Here is a 15,703-nt window from a genome sequence, read left to right on the forward strand (position 1 = left end):
AGAGTGAAGCCAGTCTTGTCCAAGCCTTATTTAATATATGATTATACATATGTCTGAGGTGGTATGTGATTTTTTTAGGCAGTGGTAGAAGCCAAGAAGTTAATCCTGGGAGGACTCGAAAGAGCAGAGAAAAAAGAGGACACCATGATGTACCTCCTGTCTCTGAAGAATGCACTGCTCCCGGAAGGCATCCCACTCCTTCTGAAGTACGCAGAGGCAGGGGAAGGGCCCATCAGCCACCTTGCCACCACCACGCTCCAGAGATATGATGTCCGTTTCATAACTGATGAGGTAAATTCCCTGAGAGTATTTGCAACATTCACAGAAGGAAAAGAAGCCTGTCTAAACTTGAGTCAAATGCAAAGTTCTCTGAAGTCAGTCTCTTTTCCTCCGCAAACTAATGATCTCTCTTTCCTGTTTAGAAATAACTCATAAATTGAATTTAAGGCTATTCTGAAGCAGCCTTACATTTTGAATAGATAATGTCCTGTATCCTAAAGCATAAATATTGAAGCACATCCTCTTATTTTAAGAAACAAATTCTTTCCAGAAATACCTTTACTTCCGTAAGTTTTAAGATGCTGTTAAATGTTTCAACACTGAAATATCCTGGCTTAAGAATTCCTGTGTTGGTTCCTATAGCTGCATTTTCAGGAAGCTGTCTAAATTAAACTTGGGTTAGAACAGAAAAGTTTTAAACCTCAAGATGGGCTGCCTGCTGAGAATGATATTTCCAGTTTGCTGCTGAGCACCTTCCTACCACTTTTGGGTCAAAGTTGGTAGGCTGCAAAGCATGACAGCTAGCATCATGGGCTTTTGAGACAGACAGAACTATACATTATGGCTATTTTTTCCCAGTTGTTTGTGCTCAGGTGAGTTGTTTAACTCCTCTCTGCTTGAGAACAAGGTCAGTATTTCAGGGAGATTGAAAAAAGCAGAGAAAGGTGGAATTGAAAGAACTATTTATAAATGCGTAATATAAAACCTTCCCTGCTCATATCACATATTTTTAGGCAGTGCTGATAATGAACAAAATCATTTGTTGCCCTTATTTATCGCCACAGAGTGCCAGCATTTTGGCAGATTTTTTTTTGGTGTTAATGTTTTATTAAGAAAAGGGTTCCCTAATGTAACTTGTGGACTTTGGGTGACAATGATGTGTCAGTATAAATCTGTGAACTGTAACAAATGTACGACCGTGGAGCAGGATGCTAATGGAAGGGGAGGTTGCTTGTATACTGGCAGGGGGAGACAAGAAGCAAGGGGTATAGAGAAACTTTCTGTACTTCCAGCTTGGTTTTGTTGTGAACCTAAATGTGTCCTAAAAAAAGGAAGTTTATTAATTTTTTTAAAAAGGATAAGGAAAGATCCTGAGGGACTTCATTGTAAGGAAGTTACTACAGTTACTAGAGCCATTGCTCCTTAGTACCATCTTTAAAAATCAATATTAGTTAGCTAATGCCATGATATGCTGCAATAACAAATGGGCTTCAAAAATCTCAGCTTACGAAAAGGTTCTCATTCATGCCATGCCTAACGAAGGTAAGGGAAAATGTGGCCCTGAGCTTACTACAATAGTAGTAAGAAGAGAGAGAGAAGACACACAAGCTCTTAACTGTCTCAGTCCAGAAGTCACCCGCAGCAGTTCTGTTCATGGTCCTTTGGCTAGAACTATGGTCCCAACCTAATCGCAAAGAACCCTGGGAAATAAAAGAGAATGTGACTATTTTTAAGAGCACTAACTCTTCCTATCACAATATCAACTTCAAAAATCTAGATATGCACTAAGTTTGAACATCTTTGAACAGGTGAAGAAGACTTTGAACAGGATATACCACCAGAATCGTAAAGTTCATGAAAAAACTGTACGCACTACCGCAGCCACTATCATTTTAAACAACAATCCATCCTACATGGAAGTAAAAAACATTCTACTCTCTATTGGGGAGCTTCCCAAAGAAATGAATAAATACATGCTTGCTGTTGTTCAAGACATCCTACGTTTTGAAATGCCTGCAAGGTATGATGGAGTGCATCTGTTTCCCTGTTTATTTAAGCCAACTTATTGTATTTGTTCAAGCTTATTTATACATTGGTGTAGTACACATGTGGCTAATAATAATGGTGTGGTCCTTTTGCTAGGTTATGTTATATAAAACCAGAATTTGCCAAATTTCCTCCTAGAACTATTTAGCGGGCCAGATAAAACAACTTTACTTTGGCACTATGATTTTAAACTCTATGATTTTACTTAGGTCTCCTGTTCAGTCTGGTAAATATATATTGCCAAACATTTGTAATGTTTTAAAACCCAACTACATTTTTGATAGGACTATTTTTATCAATAGTGCAACAAAGTGATACATGTTCTTATCAAGTCGTTTCTCATGTTAACTTTCCAAATGTTGGTGATCTAACATTGAAGCCTCATCCATCACAGATCAATGAATCTACTACTTAAGTTAAAAGCTTCAGGCATGGCTCATGTTTTGGGACTATGCAAGGTATGGGGAGGAGAATCAGCAGACTTCATCATTCTCAGTAACTTTTACTGGATTCATCTTCCGTCTAATTCTCAGGTCTCTTCTTCTGAATTCACTGATGTCTCCCTTCAAAGTGGGGCTTCCCCAGAGCTCTCTGCCATTCCTCACTGAACTGAGAGGGCTGGAAAAGAAATTTCCATTTTCCCTGAGTTACTTGCACAGCAGGATCCCCAGGAAAGATAAAACTTGAGCATTTCCAGTTGAAAAGGAAAACAGATTATGGGGGAGTTTGGAAAATAGATAAAGACAAAAAAAAATTAAAGGCAGTGAAAGAAAGAGGTACAGAAGGAGTGAGTAGAAGGGAGAAAAGAGCAGGACAGATAAGGAAGGAGCAGGTGAGCGAGGGAGGAAGAAGCAAAGTCTGTCTGTAGCCAGGTATTCCAAGTGGAATGGATTTGACTTCTGTTTCTTTGTTTGCTTTTATAAGACTCTGTGGAGGAGATCCTGGGTGGGTTTTCTACCCTTGTCTTGTGAACCTAATGATGCAGGGGACAGTAAAAGAGGAGGCACTGGGGTAGAGAGCAGCCAGGATAAGGTGAGGAAGCTGTCGCAACACTGCAGATTCTCGGGACTAGAATGGTTAGAGGTGGAAAGAACATTATAGGGCCACTTTGCTTGGTATCTCTCTCTGGTATGGGATCTAGTCTCCTGGCAGGTGGTGTCCAATCTTTGCTTGCGCTAGTCCAGTGGCAGGGGGCCCCCCTCCTCTGAGGGAACTTATGTCATTATTCAAAGACTATCACCAGTACTTCTTTGTGTAACTGAAAGCTTCCTATTGGCCCTCTTTGCCCCAATCCCTGGAGTAGAGCAGAGAAGAGCCGGTCAAATCATTCATCCATGTGCAGGCCCTTTGAATATTTGAAGACAGCCATCATGACCTCCTCATCCCTTCTTGTCCAGGCTAGTAATACCTTATAACTTAGTGATAGTGTAGGGGGGACCTATAGGGTTACTGTTCCCTCCCCTCAATAATTTTCTTCCTCAGATTTAGATCCAGATTTCTTTAGCTGATTCTTTTGATATTTTTTGTATTATTGCCATAATTTTATTATTACTGATATGATTAGTATTAAGTAATCAGGATTGGAAGACCTCAACACTCCTTAGACAGCAGACAAGATAGAGGCAAAGGAGTAAGATTTCAGACTTACTTTAGAGGAGATAATCATTTATTTATGGGTTTTACTGAGATGTCTCTTTAATTGAAAACTCTGTAAGTAGAAAAAATTCCTGGAAATGAACTGTGGCATGTCATCAGCCACTGATAATGTGAGAGAGCATAGGAAAATGTTTAAAGAAATATATTGGCACACCATCCCCCACCCCACCCCCAGTTTGGTATAGCTTTCCTTGAAAGTATATAGTACTTAACAAGAGAACCATGATGATTCATACAACATGTGTTTTCCACTCCTGAGGTGTGTCCACCAGTTGGCTGAAGCCACTCATAGCTGGGCGTCCTCGCCTTGCTGTCATTTTGATACCAGCCCAAATTCCACATATCTGAGGAATGAAGGGGAAAGCCCTAATCCCAACGCTGGCACTCCAGCGGGCACCTCCCCAGTCTTGGAGTGGCATGAGGAACACTGGGCCCCATCTTCTTTTCCCTGAGGATTTGTTTTTGTTTTTGTTTTCCAAATCTGACTTGGGAAGCAGCCATTACAAAGAATGTGCAGCTTTTTCCTTTTCTTTGTTGCAGCAAAATGGTCCGTCGAGTTCTGAAGGAAATGGTTACTCATAATTATGACCGTTTCTCCAAGAGTGGGTCCTCTTCTGCCTACACTGGCTACATAGAACGTATGTCACCCAAAAAGTGGTTCTCCCTCTCTTCCCTTCCCCAAGTTGGTATTGCTGGAACTGTTGCTAAATTACAGGGGTTTGGGTTTTTGTTGTTTGTTTGTTTTTTGTGGTTGTGATTAGGTGCTCCCCACTCGGCGTCTACTTACAGCCTGGACATTCTTTATTCTGGTTCTGGCATCCTAAGGAGAAGTAACCTCAACATCTTTCAGTACATTGGGAAAGCTAACCTTCACAGTAGCCAGGTAACTCATTTTCCATTAGTTTTGCTTCATAAAGTATGTAAAAACTTAGTCCAAAGTAAAATAACATATATACCAATGATAACGCCATAGGATGCATGAGTTAACAGTGGCTTCTGCTTTAAGTTGCTCACGAGTCCATCATCTGCAGGAAGCTATATGGTTTATAATTCCAAGTATGAACTTGAAACCTAAGTAATTTGATTTACTGGACTTGCCAAACATCCGTTTGTTATTTCAAAGCAAACCTATTCACAACATTGAAATTGTGCTAATATTTTTCACTTATGTTTTTTTAAAAATATTGTATCTTTATTTATAGGTATAGTCCTTAATGTTCCATGTATCTAACTCTGGAATATATTTTCCTTCTCTGGGTGATTCTATGAAGAAATTGACTCCCTATAATAAAAATTTTGACTCTGAAGAGTCCATTATATTTTTCAGTACTACCAGAAGAAAAAAGAATAAAGTGTAGGCATTTGACAACTGGCTGAATTCCATCTCTTTAGTTTTATCCAAAATTTGGTTACGATCTATAAAGGCTTCCTAATCATAAAATATACTTTCTTTTTAGTTTTTATGTAGATCAAAATATAACCTTCTCAATAAGCTCATTTAAGCATTAAAATGATCCAGTGCCACACAAACTTGAGTTCTCATCCATATTGTATTACTATAGCCTTTGATGAGACTCTAGTCAGAATACTATGCCCTTCCGTCCTGAGGAATCACCATCTGTTTGCTGATATGCACTCGGAAATGCCAAACACCCAGTGGGTATGGGGGACCGAGAATATATATGATTCCTATGTATGAGAGAGATCTTGATGCGAGCCTCTATCATCTTTTCTTTCAGCTTAAGAGAGAAGTTGGACAGGAAGGTTGTGAGTCATGGCTTAGGGTGCTGTACTCCCTCTCATAGCAGCAGCCTCATAGCCACTGTCCCAACATTTCTCCATCTCCTTTTAGGAGCTCTGCAAGACAGCTGACCCATTATGTGTGACAGTCCTGGAGGGAGAGGGACTAGGAGTCTCAAGGATGCTATCATAAAATGGAAAGCTCGTGGCCTTTATAGTCAGACAGAAGGGGTTTGAGTTCTACCTCTGCCATGTGACTTTTTTTTTTTTTTTTGACATCTACAAACGGGATAAATGGTTGTAAGCATTAAATGAAGAAAACCTGTGTTCAGACATGGAGTTTGTTGTTGTTATTGTTGTTGTTGTTTGCCTAGCTGCTGCAGATGTCTGAATTTCTGAGCCTTACGAAAGTTCTAGCCACAGCTCAGAAGCCTCACCATCACTTACGGGGCAGGCAAGGAGCTGGTTTCAGGACTGTTCTCTCCCTTTTTTCCCCAGGTGGTCATTGAAGCCCAAGGGCTGGAGGCCTTGATTGCAGCTACTCCCGATGAGGGGGAGGAGAACCTTGACTCCTACGCTGGCATGTCAGCCATCCTCTTTGATGTTCAGCTCAGACCTGTCACTTTCTTCAACGGATACAGTGATTTGATGTCCAAAATGCTGTCAGCATCTGGTGACCCTGTCAGTGTGGTGAAGGGACTCATTCTGCTGACAGATCATTCCCAGGTAATCTGTTCATTCTGCAAGTATTTATTGAATACCTAACCTTTTGTAGGCACATTTGAAATGTGCTCTGTGCTCAGAGGATACAGGACAAGGTTCAGCCTATCCAGGAGTTCACGTTCTAAACACTCACCCTATTGGTATCGCTGCCCTTCCTCTGCTTCCTCTTTGTTATAGGGAAGCAGGGTTTTCTTTCACCTTTGTTAGTTGATGAAAACACCTCCTCACCGTTGGGGCAAAAGAGAAAATAATCAATATAACATGAGTACAGTAATGTCATATATAATTCAATAAAACTAGAAGAAAAAAAAAGAGAAAATACTGATGCTAACAGAAACAAGAAATTATGGAGAAAATAACCTAAGCCCTTTTGTTGTTGGTCAAAACTGTGTCTTATGGATATCCCTAGCTGCAAGGAAAACTGGTAAGTGTAGTTTTGCAAAGGGTGCATTGTCACTCTAAACTAGTCTGTGTTGTAGTAAATATGAATGAAGAGAAGGACAATCAGCAGTACCTGTCCTATTCCTTAATCCCCAAGGTCACATATAAAGAAACAGTTCTCAGATTATATCAGAATTTTGCATTGCATGTATCTATTGCAGTATTAACTCTGAGGAGATGAATTTTTTGAGAGAGAGTGAGCATGTGTGTGCATGTGGCATGGGGGTGGGCCACAGGGAGAGGGAAGGAATCCTGAGCAGGCTCCACGCACAGCATGGAGCCCAATGTGGGGCTTGATCTCACAACCCCGAGGTCATGACCTGAGCTGAAATCAAGAGTTGGGTGCTTAACCAATAGAGCCACCCAGGTGCTCCGAAAGGGAGATGGATTCTTAATGAATAAAATCTCTGAAGAAGGCATAAGAGGGCTGAGGAAGTGATCTACATTTTAAGACACAGGAATCATGACAGTACAGCCCCATCTGTGTGTGCCCAGCTACCCATCAACAATCTCTGATGGTCAGAATTAGACTGTAAAACTTGATGAAAACACAATAATCTAGAAGTCAGACTCAGCAGACTTCTTATGTAAAGCGTAGAAAGCAAATATTTTAGACTTTGTGGGCCATATGGTCTCTATTGCAATTACTCAGCTCTGCCACCCTGGAGTGAAAACAGCCCTCAGCAATATATTAACAAACGAGTGTGGCAGTGCTCCAACAATATTGTATTTACAAAAACAGCAAGTGGGCCAGATTAGCCTGCAGGACGTAGTTTGCCAACTCCTGATCTAGATGATCTTGTAAAGTTCTTCTGTTCGTTAAGAGAGGGCACCTAAAGTGCATTCTAAGCCAAAGATCATCCTGTGGCTATTAAAACATAACCCGATGTCTGTGTATTTCCTGTTGGAGTACTTGGCAGATCAGGGGTTACTATACAAATAAGCTGTTTGAAGCTCCCAGGTTCTGCAGAGCAATCCAGTAATGCCATCCCAGCTTCAGAGGCACATACCACTCTAGGTCAAGTGCTGACATTGAAGGAAATTTTGGCAGTGGATAGCCTGTCAAAGCCTCCAGGGCAGATGGAATTACTCTGTGCTTACTCTCACTCTCTCTTTTCGGCTAATTGGATTACTCTTCAGAGAAGGATGTCTGATAAAGTCAGCTTAATAGGGAGATCCTCTTTAGCCAGCAAAGAACATATTTTCCTGAATGGAAGCAATGGGATAATTTTTCAAAATATCAGTGTTTGAACTCTAAGAGACACCTCTGAGACCAGAGGTCCAAGATCAAGGGGTCACACTAGCTACAATACAAATGTAATGTATCTTGCTCTTGTAGCTCACAGGCAATAATTTCAATAAATATGCATTCTGGGTCAAATGAGGACATAAGCCTATGATCTTTATTACAATATTTCTCAGAACATGATTTCTTGCACACCAGGAGACAAGAGAGTTATGATTGTGTGATAGCCATGTGTGGTAATAGAAAAGTATCCTCCCTAGAGACAGTCTGGGTATTCATTCTGCCTCCATGTGTGGCTACCAGGCCTGATTTCCTTTTCAATCTTCAGATGTAATGTAGACCATGGAAGATTAGTATGGGAATTAAATGACATACCAAATGTAGAGCTTTGGGGACACAGTAGGTACTCAAAAGTGTTAGTTCCACTTACTTTGTACCCTTAAAAATGAGAACCACTGCACTATGTGATTGAGACACTTTCACAAAGAAAGAGTGGTGTGTCCCTCTACAAGGATTAATGTTTAGACCTTCAATGGGAGCTCAGAAAAATTCCTCTGTGACTACATCTAAGAATTCTGTCATGGTCCCTTTGCATGAGAGAAATGGAATCTTCCCAGAAAGTCAAGGCACTCCTTAAAACCCAGACTGCAGTGGAAATGCTCTCCCTTCACAAAAGGCACATTGTCTCAAAGCTGTGAAATAGACTTTTCCATGGTATTTGGTGTGTTTTGACATCTACCTAATATATGGCCAATGGGAAAACCAAAATCCACGTCAAAGAACTTTTTTTTATTGAATGGACTAACAAGATGATAGTTTTCAAATAGGGAAGAAAGGAAAAGATCCAAAGAAAGAAACACTTCTTCTTTTATTCTTTTTAGAGAGGAAGAGAGAGAGAAAGATAGAGTGTGTGTGCATGTATGAGTGAGCACAGGTGAGAGTAGAGGGACCGAGGGAGAGAGGAAATCTTAAGCAGGCTATATGCTGACCATGGAGCTCAATCTCATGATCCTGAGATCATGATCTGAGCTGAAATCAAGAGTCGGAGGCTTGCAGTTGCCTGAGGGACTCCGTCAGTTGGGCATCTGCCTTCAGCTCAGGTCATGGTCCCAAGGTTCTGGGATTGAGCCCCACAACAGGTCTCCTGCTTGGCGGGGAGTCTGCTTCTCCCTCTCGTTCTACCTGCCACTCCCCTGCTTATACTCTGTCTCTCTCTCTGTGTCAAATAAATTAATTAAAAAAAAAATTTTGAAAAAAGAAGAGTTGGACACTTAAGTGACTGAGCTTTGGGAACAATCATGGTTATAATTCAAATGCAGAACTCTGAAATCTTGATTCTGTAGTTCATAGGCATTGGTTAAAATTTGGGCATAATTATTCTAGCTTTCTCAGGATAATTTGTGTTCCTTCAATATTAGTTATGATGCATGAGACAACCTGGCATCCCACTACAACCATATTTAGTTCTAGACTAAATGTAGCTGTAAGTATTCTTAAGATTCTCTCCTAATGTGTCCTGAGTTCTATATTAAGAAGCTCACACTTTCATCCAAGTGTCTTTTAGACTGAAAGTAGCTTCATGCCACAAGGAGACTTTTTGGTATACCTGGTTGTAAACCAATGCCTTTGATTGAGATTTCTTGCCACTTATTTCAGAAAGCGGAGAGAATTCAGAAAGATAAATATGATCCTTTCTAGAAAGCAAAATCGTGGCATTTTTAGTTAGGGAAATCAGGTCTTGTTTGGTCTGAGTAGGACAGTTACATAAGGAAGTTAGTCGTGCTGCCGGCTACCACGAACCTAAGATCTGTGGAGGGATATCAAAATTAAAGATACTGAGCCTTTTTTTCTCCAGAGCCATTATCTTTTCCAACACTGTCCGCAGGCAATGTGATGGCAATCCAGCTGAAGAAATTTTCAGCCAACATCACCCCAGCTAATGTCCTCAGAAAATGCAAGACTTAAAGGCTAAATACTGACAAACACATTGACTAAATACTTTAGCAAATGCACAGTCTGCTTCTAGGGATCAAGATTAGGATAATGTGTTTCCAAGCCTCAAGAAAGACTCCAACCTTAGCACAACTCAAATGTCATTATCTATAGCAGGAGATTGAACATGCCTTTGGGAAGGGGTAGACTAAATTTGCGTATTGTTATTATTACTATTATTAAATATTTTTGCTTCTAGGAGCTTCAGTTGCAATCTGGACTAAAGGCCAATATGGATGTCCAGGGTGGTATAGCTATTGACATTTCAGGTGCAATGGAGTTTAGCCTGTGGTATCGGGAGTCTAAAACCCGGGTGAAAAATCGGTAAGCATATGTATAATATTCTATTCAATGAACTGCAGAGATATGCTTCTGGAACTGTTTAGCTCTCTGCCTTTTCAAAACCTATGTTTTCTATTTGTAATTATTAAATCACGGAGTGGGAAAAAACCATGGGAAGTCATTCTTTCTATATCTTCTCATGAGTAGGCCAGTTATCTGATCGATTCAGCCAAGAATCATCATGCTTGGTATTTGGTGTGCTTGCTTCACGAATGAGAAGTTCATCTGCTCTTGGTTATTCTACTTTGGTAACTGACAAAATTGTCAGGAAAGGTGACTTCAAAGCAAACTTTTTAGTTTATCCCTCTTGTTGAAAGTTTTTAAAAAAAGATTTTACGTGTCAGAGAGAGATAGAGAGAGCAGAAGCAGGAGGAGCTGCAGGCAGAGGGCGAAGCAGGCCCTCTGCTGAGAAAGGAAGCCAATGTGGGACTCAATCCCAGGACCGGGGGGTCATGAGCTGAGCCAACAGCAGCCACTTACCCGACTGAGCCACCCAGGTATCCATCTTTTTGGGATTTTAAATCTTTACTCCTTTGCTATCTTCAGTGGAGAAAAATAAAAACATGTTGCAGAATCGAAGTCTTAAATATTAAGTCCTTAAGTTTTTTCATTAGTATTATTTTTTTAAAATAAAATGTTCTCAACTCTTTTAGTTTTTCTAATGTACATGTTGAGTCAAATGGACGTGTTTTATTTTGAGAATAAGACACTGGTTCTAAACCAGTGTGATAATCAGGAGAATTATTCTTCTGTTTGTTGTGGAATTGAAGAAAAGAAAATGGAAGTGCAATTGATTTTTCCCTTTTTGGATATTTAAAAATACGGTGGGGCAGAAGTGAAATAGGAGTGGTAAAATTAAAGTTTTGATTTCTATGAAACTGTACTTAAGGCATTGAGAAATCAAAAGGCAGCACATTTTAATGTGAAAGGTGACCCACAGTGTTACTAAAAGGAACCTAAGAAGAGAAATGAAACAGGCCATCAGAGGGATAGGAAGTTTAATTTAGGGCTTCTCAGTGAATCTATCTTCTTTCCCCTTTTTTGAGTTATTTTCTAGATAGAAGTTCCCGCAAATTAAATGGAATTGAATTTTTGCTGAAAGAAATCAACAAGATCCACACCCAAAATTATCTGGATTTTTAAAAAGGACACAGTATCCCTAAGACTTTACCAGTATCCATGCTGTAGCCAAACTATCTTTAATTTTTCATTTGTTCATTTAAAAAATATCTCTTAAGCCTTTGTTGAGTGTAAGATATTAGAAGATATGGTAAGGGATTCAGGGACTTGCATGAAACCACCTCTGACCTACTTTTGCACCAACAACAGCAACAGGGACTTTAATTTTCACAGCCAACTTTGATAGTATCCTTCTATCAGAAAAGCCTGTGCATAGAGCTCTGATTTAATTGGGGGAATAATTTCACACAATTTCATTTAAAGTCTAATTAAATTAAATTAGAGTGATCCTAGAGGTAAACCTTCTACTGGGATTGTTTATCCCTCCGTTGTCATCCAAGCCACATTCCCTTGTCAACCCAATCTGCCTGTCTAGTTCTCTAGGCAACTACTGGGGAACCCACCATATTTGTTCTTCCTTGAGCAATTCATTGTACGTGCCTCACTGTAGGAATAGTTTTTGGTGACACAACATTTTTTTCAAATATCTGGACAACCATAGACTTATGTCTCTGAAGACCCTTTAGAGAAAGTAATGAAATGGAACCAAAATAGCTCCATAGAAGCCCACAGAGAGATAGTTACCAAGAAAATTGTTGAACGTCAGCTGTCTTTGTGAGTTTAGACTTTTTTTTTAAGCTAGCTCAGGTGGTTCTGACTTGAAAGGATCAGGTTCCAGGCACATTTTCCCTTTGGCCCTTGCTATCACACAGTAGTGCCTGCTAGATCCTTCATTCTGACATCTGGAATTGAAGGCCATGGGCGGGTGCAGGGGAAGGGCAGACCTTCAAGGCCTCATCCAGGGGACTAGCCAGGCCCTGATTGCTAGCAGAACTCTGAGCGCATTTAGGTCTTACAGTAGTCCTTTATATGTTTCCTTCCAGTTGCAAGTTCAGACCCTGCGAAATTAGAGCTATTGGTCCAGATTCCAGATCAATTAAATGTGATAGTAACAGGGATTTTTTTGGCCTCAATCTTTAGGGTGGCTCTGGCAATAGTTGGCAGCATCACCGTTGACTCCTCTTTTGTGAAAGCTGGGCTGGAAATCAGTGCAGAAACAGAAGCCGGCCTCGAGTTTGTGTCCACGGTGCAGTTTTCTCAGTACCCGTTCTTGGTTTGCATGCAGATGGACAAGGATGGAGTCCCATTCAGGTAAGAGGCAGTGCTCGGGGAATGTTCTGGGCAGTCTCCAGTTCTCCAGGAACATACACCCAGTTTTGAGCATTTAGTTTCAGAAATTGAAAGAAAATGGTAAAAATACAGTGAAACATAAATTTCCTTTAAATAAATAAGAGAATAATTAATAAGGTTTAAAAATCAGTTTCTAGGATACCAAGAAAATATGAGGACTAATTAATTTGATTCTGGGGATAATATTGTATTCTTGTCCAGAAATTATTTTTTCAAGGTAACAAAGGGATTTGAATTACCCTAAGAGTTGCCACGTAGTTTCAGCAAAAATAGTGAACGTGTACTTATTATCAGCTAACTTCACAACTATCTCCTAGACCAAAAATTCAAAACAAAATACTTGGCAATCATTTACCCTGGTTTAAGAGCCCAAATTAATTCATAATTCTTAGGTAATCATACAATAGGAACTTGGTCTTGTTTAAGTTTTGGGTTAAACTTGAGAGTTTGGGACTTGGAATTGAAAAAAAAAAAAATGCTTTCGGTAGAACTCTTAGAGTCTCAAATACCAAATACCTGATTGTTCATGAAGCTTCCTATCACCTCTTTTACCCTACAGCTTCTCATTTACACTGTGTCCTTTGAATCTTATAACGGTTGTTTATAACAATACTATCACATGGAAATAGAAGCTTTGGATAGCATCAACTCTTCTGTAGTTCTAGAGGTCTCTCCGACACACATTATTCACCATGAAGGCAATTGGATATTTAAAATACCAAGCATATCTTATATCATCTCCTTCAATAAGAAGACCAGAGTTGAGCACCTTCTTTATTGTGCTGATATTTCATGACTCATGAGGAATGTATAAATGATATCAGTACAAATATGAATAGGTTATATTTTTACAGAATAAAAGCTGTTGTCTTATATTAGCTTATATTTAGAATAAATCTCCATTAATGAATTAAAAAAAAAATCAGCCTTCCAGTGGTCGAAATACAGTGACCACCAAGCCAAGCTCATGACTAACTGGTTTCATTCCACATTCCACTTGGCCCAGAGCTCTAGAAATGTTTGCCTGTCTGCATTCTCAGCCTCCATCCAGTTGGATTTGCCACTTACTCAAAAGGGCAGTGCTCCCAAGGTGGGGCTCCTGGAATGAGGGGTGGGAGACATAGCAAGGCCTGCAAAGCTTAACAGCATCTCCAAAAAGCTGAGAGGAATTTGGTCCTTCATTCTAGAAAAATATATGTCAGGACTCCCATATTCCAGGCATTCAAAATATATCTGTCGGTGTAGAAAGAAAAGGGAAGAAAACAGTTACCCCATTCATGGGAATGGAAGCTGGTAGTCTTTGGCACTCCCGTCCTTTCTCAAATTGCTTTGAAACATAAGCTTCAAGTACACACGCTTAGTAGCTTGGCTCAGAGGAGTGTGGGGTCCCTTTAATATGTGTGTAATTTTATTATTGTTGCTGTCATTATGCAGGCAATTTGAGACCAAGTATGAAAGGCTATCCACAGGCAGAGGTTACGTCTCTCGGAGAAGAAAAGAAAGCCTCATAGCGGGATCTGAATTCCCGCTCCACCAAGAGAACTCTGACATGTGCAAGGTGGTGTTTGCCCCTGAGCCTGAGAGTAGTTCCGGCGGTTGGTTTTGAGACTGATTGGTAAGGTTTCACTTGGATCTGTCTTCTGAGAAGGGATACGATGTGACATGCCTATATACTTGCTCTCTGAGAGCACAGTGTTTACATATTTACCTGTATTTAAGATTTTTGTAAAAACCTCTGAAAAACCTCAAATGATTAAATATGGGCCCAATTCCGTGTAGTACTGATAGTGTCATTTTGAGCCAACGTATGAGACACTTCCAGCAGCATTCCTAGTGTTCTGGTACCTCTGTCCATCCCATTTGGTACAGTGGTAAAAGTGTTATTCCAAGGAGAAACAATTGTCTGTAAGACACAAAACAAAACACACGTACCCTCAGGAGAACCCAACTTTGTTTCAACGATTTTTCAGTCAATGTTTTTGAAGCCCTCTATAGGACCTTACACATGCTTGTTTCTACCAAATATCTTGCCTAATCGGGGAAAAAACAAAAACAAAACAAACAAACAAACAAGAAATTACCTTTTTTTTTTTTTTTTTGAGGGGAAGTTGGGGGAGGCAATAAGACTTTCTAAAGACTTTTTTCACAGCTTCAAGGTTGGATATTTATCTCTTTGTCATTAGTTTTACGAAGCACTGAGGTAGAAGGCACACAGAATTCAAACACAGCATCATCTTTCCACTGACCACATGGTCACATTGCTAGAAGAACGCCATTTTGCCCTCTGCCTTCTGCCCTGCAAGGATATTGGACTTAGCAGTACAAGTTAGAAATACGAACTTCAAAAACTCCATTTGATTTTACTTGTGCTGTGTCCCTTTGAGACTGCAATGTGGGACACTGTCCTTTATAAGGGACATTTTCATATGTTCATTAGTTTTTCTTCATTCAAGTGTTTTGTGCTGGAAGTTCTAGTCTGTTTGACTACAGTCTGTACAAAACCCAGAATGGCCAAGAGAATTTACTACTGCTTTAAGAACCTGATGGATTTGGACTTCTAAAATATGAAATCAAGAAAAGTTTGTCTTTATTTGTACAAGTTAAAAGAGCCATGTTAAACGTTTTCAAATACCTATTAATAAACAAGATGTATGTGTTGCTAGTGATAACCTCAAAACAGGTCACAGGTGCTCATTTGTCCATTAAACACAGACACATACACACATGCAATGGAAGTTTAGCTAGCCCACCTCTGGTTGTAAATTTTAAATGATATGTGATGAAATAAATATATGGACATCCTATTGAGTTGTCTTTGTCTTCCATTACTTTGAACACCATATTTCTCTCTTTCTGCCACTTTCTGAGCTCAGACACATACACTGTAAGCCTCTGACACTCTATAGAACAGGATGGATTCTCTAATAGGAGGTCAGAGCCCTGTGGAACATGAGCCACAGATTACCAACAGTCAGAACCTTGTCAGTACCTGCAAACTTGAAAACGAGCTCTAATTCCAGTTTCCATAAGGCTCTGGACTGGTACCTTCATTGTGGTGTTATGAGAAGAAAGACAGGAATCAAAACCTAGAAGGGGCCATGTGTCATGGCGGCATTGGTCTTGGGAGAAGCATTCTGTAAAGACACT

The 15,703-nt window shown here is 40.0% G+C and overlaps 1 protein-coding gene across 2 annotated transcripts in view; it reads left to right on the forward strand.

Moving 5' to 3' along the window:
- The window catches only part of MTTP (microsomal triglyceride transfer protein), a 56,321-nt gene extending 41,647 nt beyond the window's left edge, over positions 1 to 14,674 (forward strand). For both annotated transcript variants that reach the window (XM_032332979.1, XM_032332980.1), the window contains exons 11-18: positions 79 to 291; positions 1,809 to 2,020; positions 4,243 to 4,340; positions 4,464 to 4,585; positions 5,941 to 6,168; positions 10,044 to 10,168; positions 12,347 to 12,517; positions 13,991 to 14,674. In XM_032332979.1, coding sequence (XP_032188870.1) covers positions 79 to 291; positions 1,809 to 2,020; positions 4,243 to 4,340; positions 4,464 to 4,585; positions 5,941 to 6,168; positions 10,044 to 10,168; positions 12,347 to 12,517; positions 13,991 to 14,162 — 1,341 coding nt within the window. In that variant the 3' untranslated portion in view covers positions 14,163 to 14,674. The remainder of the gene's footprint in view (positions 1 to 78; positions 292 to 1,808; positions 2,021 to 4,242; positions 4,341 to 4,463; positions 4,586 to 5,940; positions 6,169 to 10,043; positions 10,169 to 12,346; positions 12,518 to 13,990) is intronic.
- The last annotated feature ends 1,029 nt before the right edge of the window (positions 14,675 to 15,703 follow it).

The sequence above is a fragment of the Mustela erminea genome, chromosome 2 (assembly GCF_009829155.1).
Source record: "Mustela erminea isolate mMusErm1 chromosome 2, mMusErm1.Pri, whole genome shotgun sequence".
NCBI classification, from domain to species: Eukaryota; Metazoa; Chordata; class Mammalia; order Carnivora; family Mustelidae; genus Mustela; species Mustela erminea.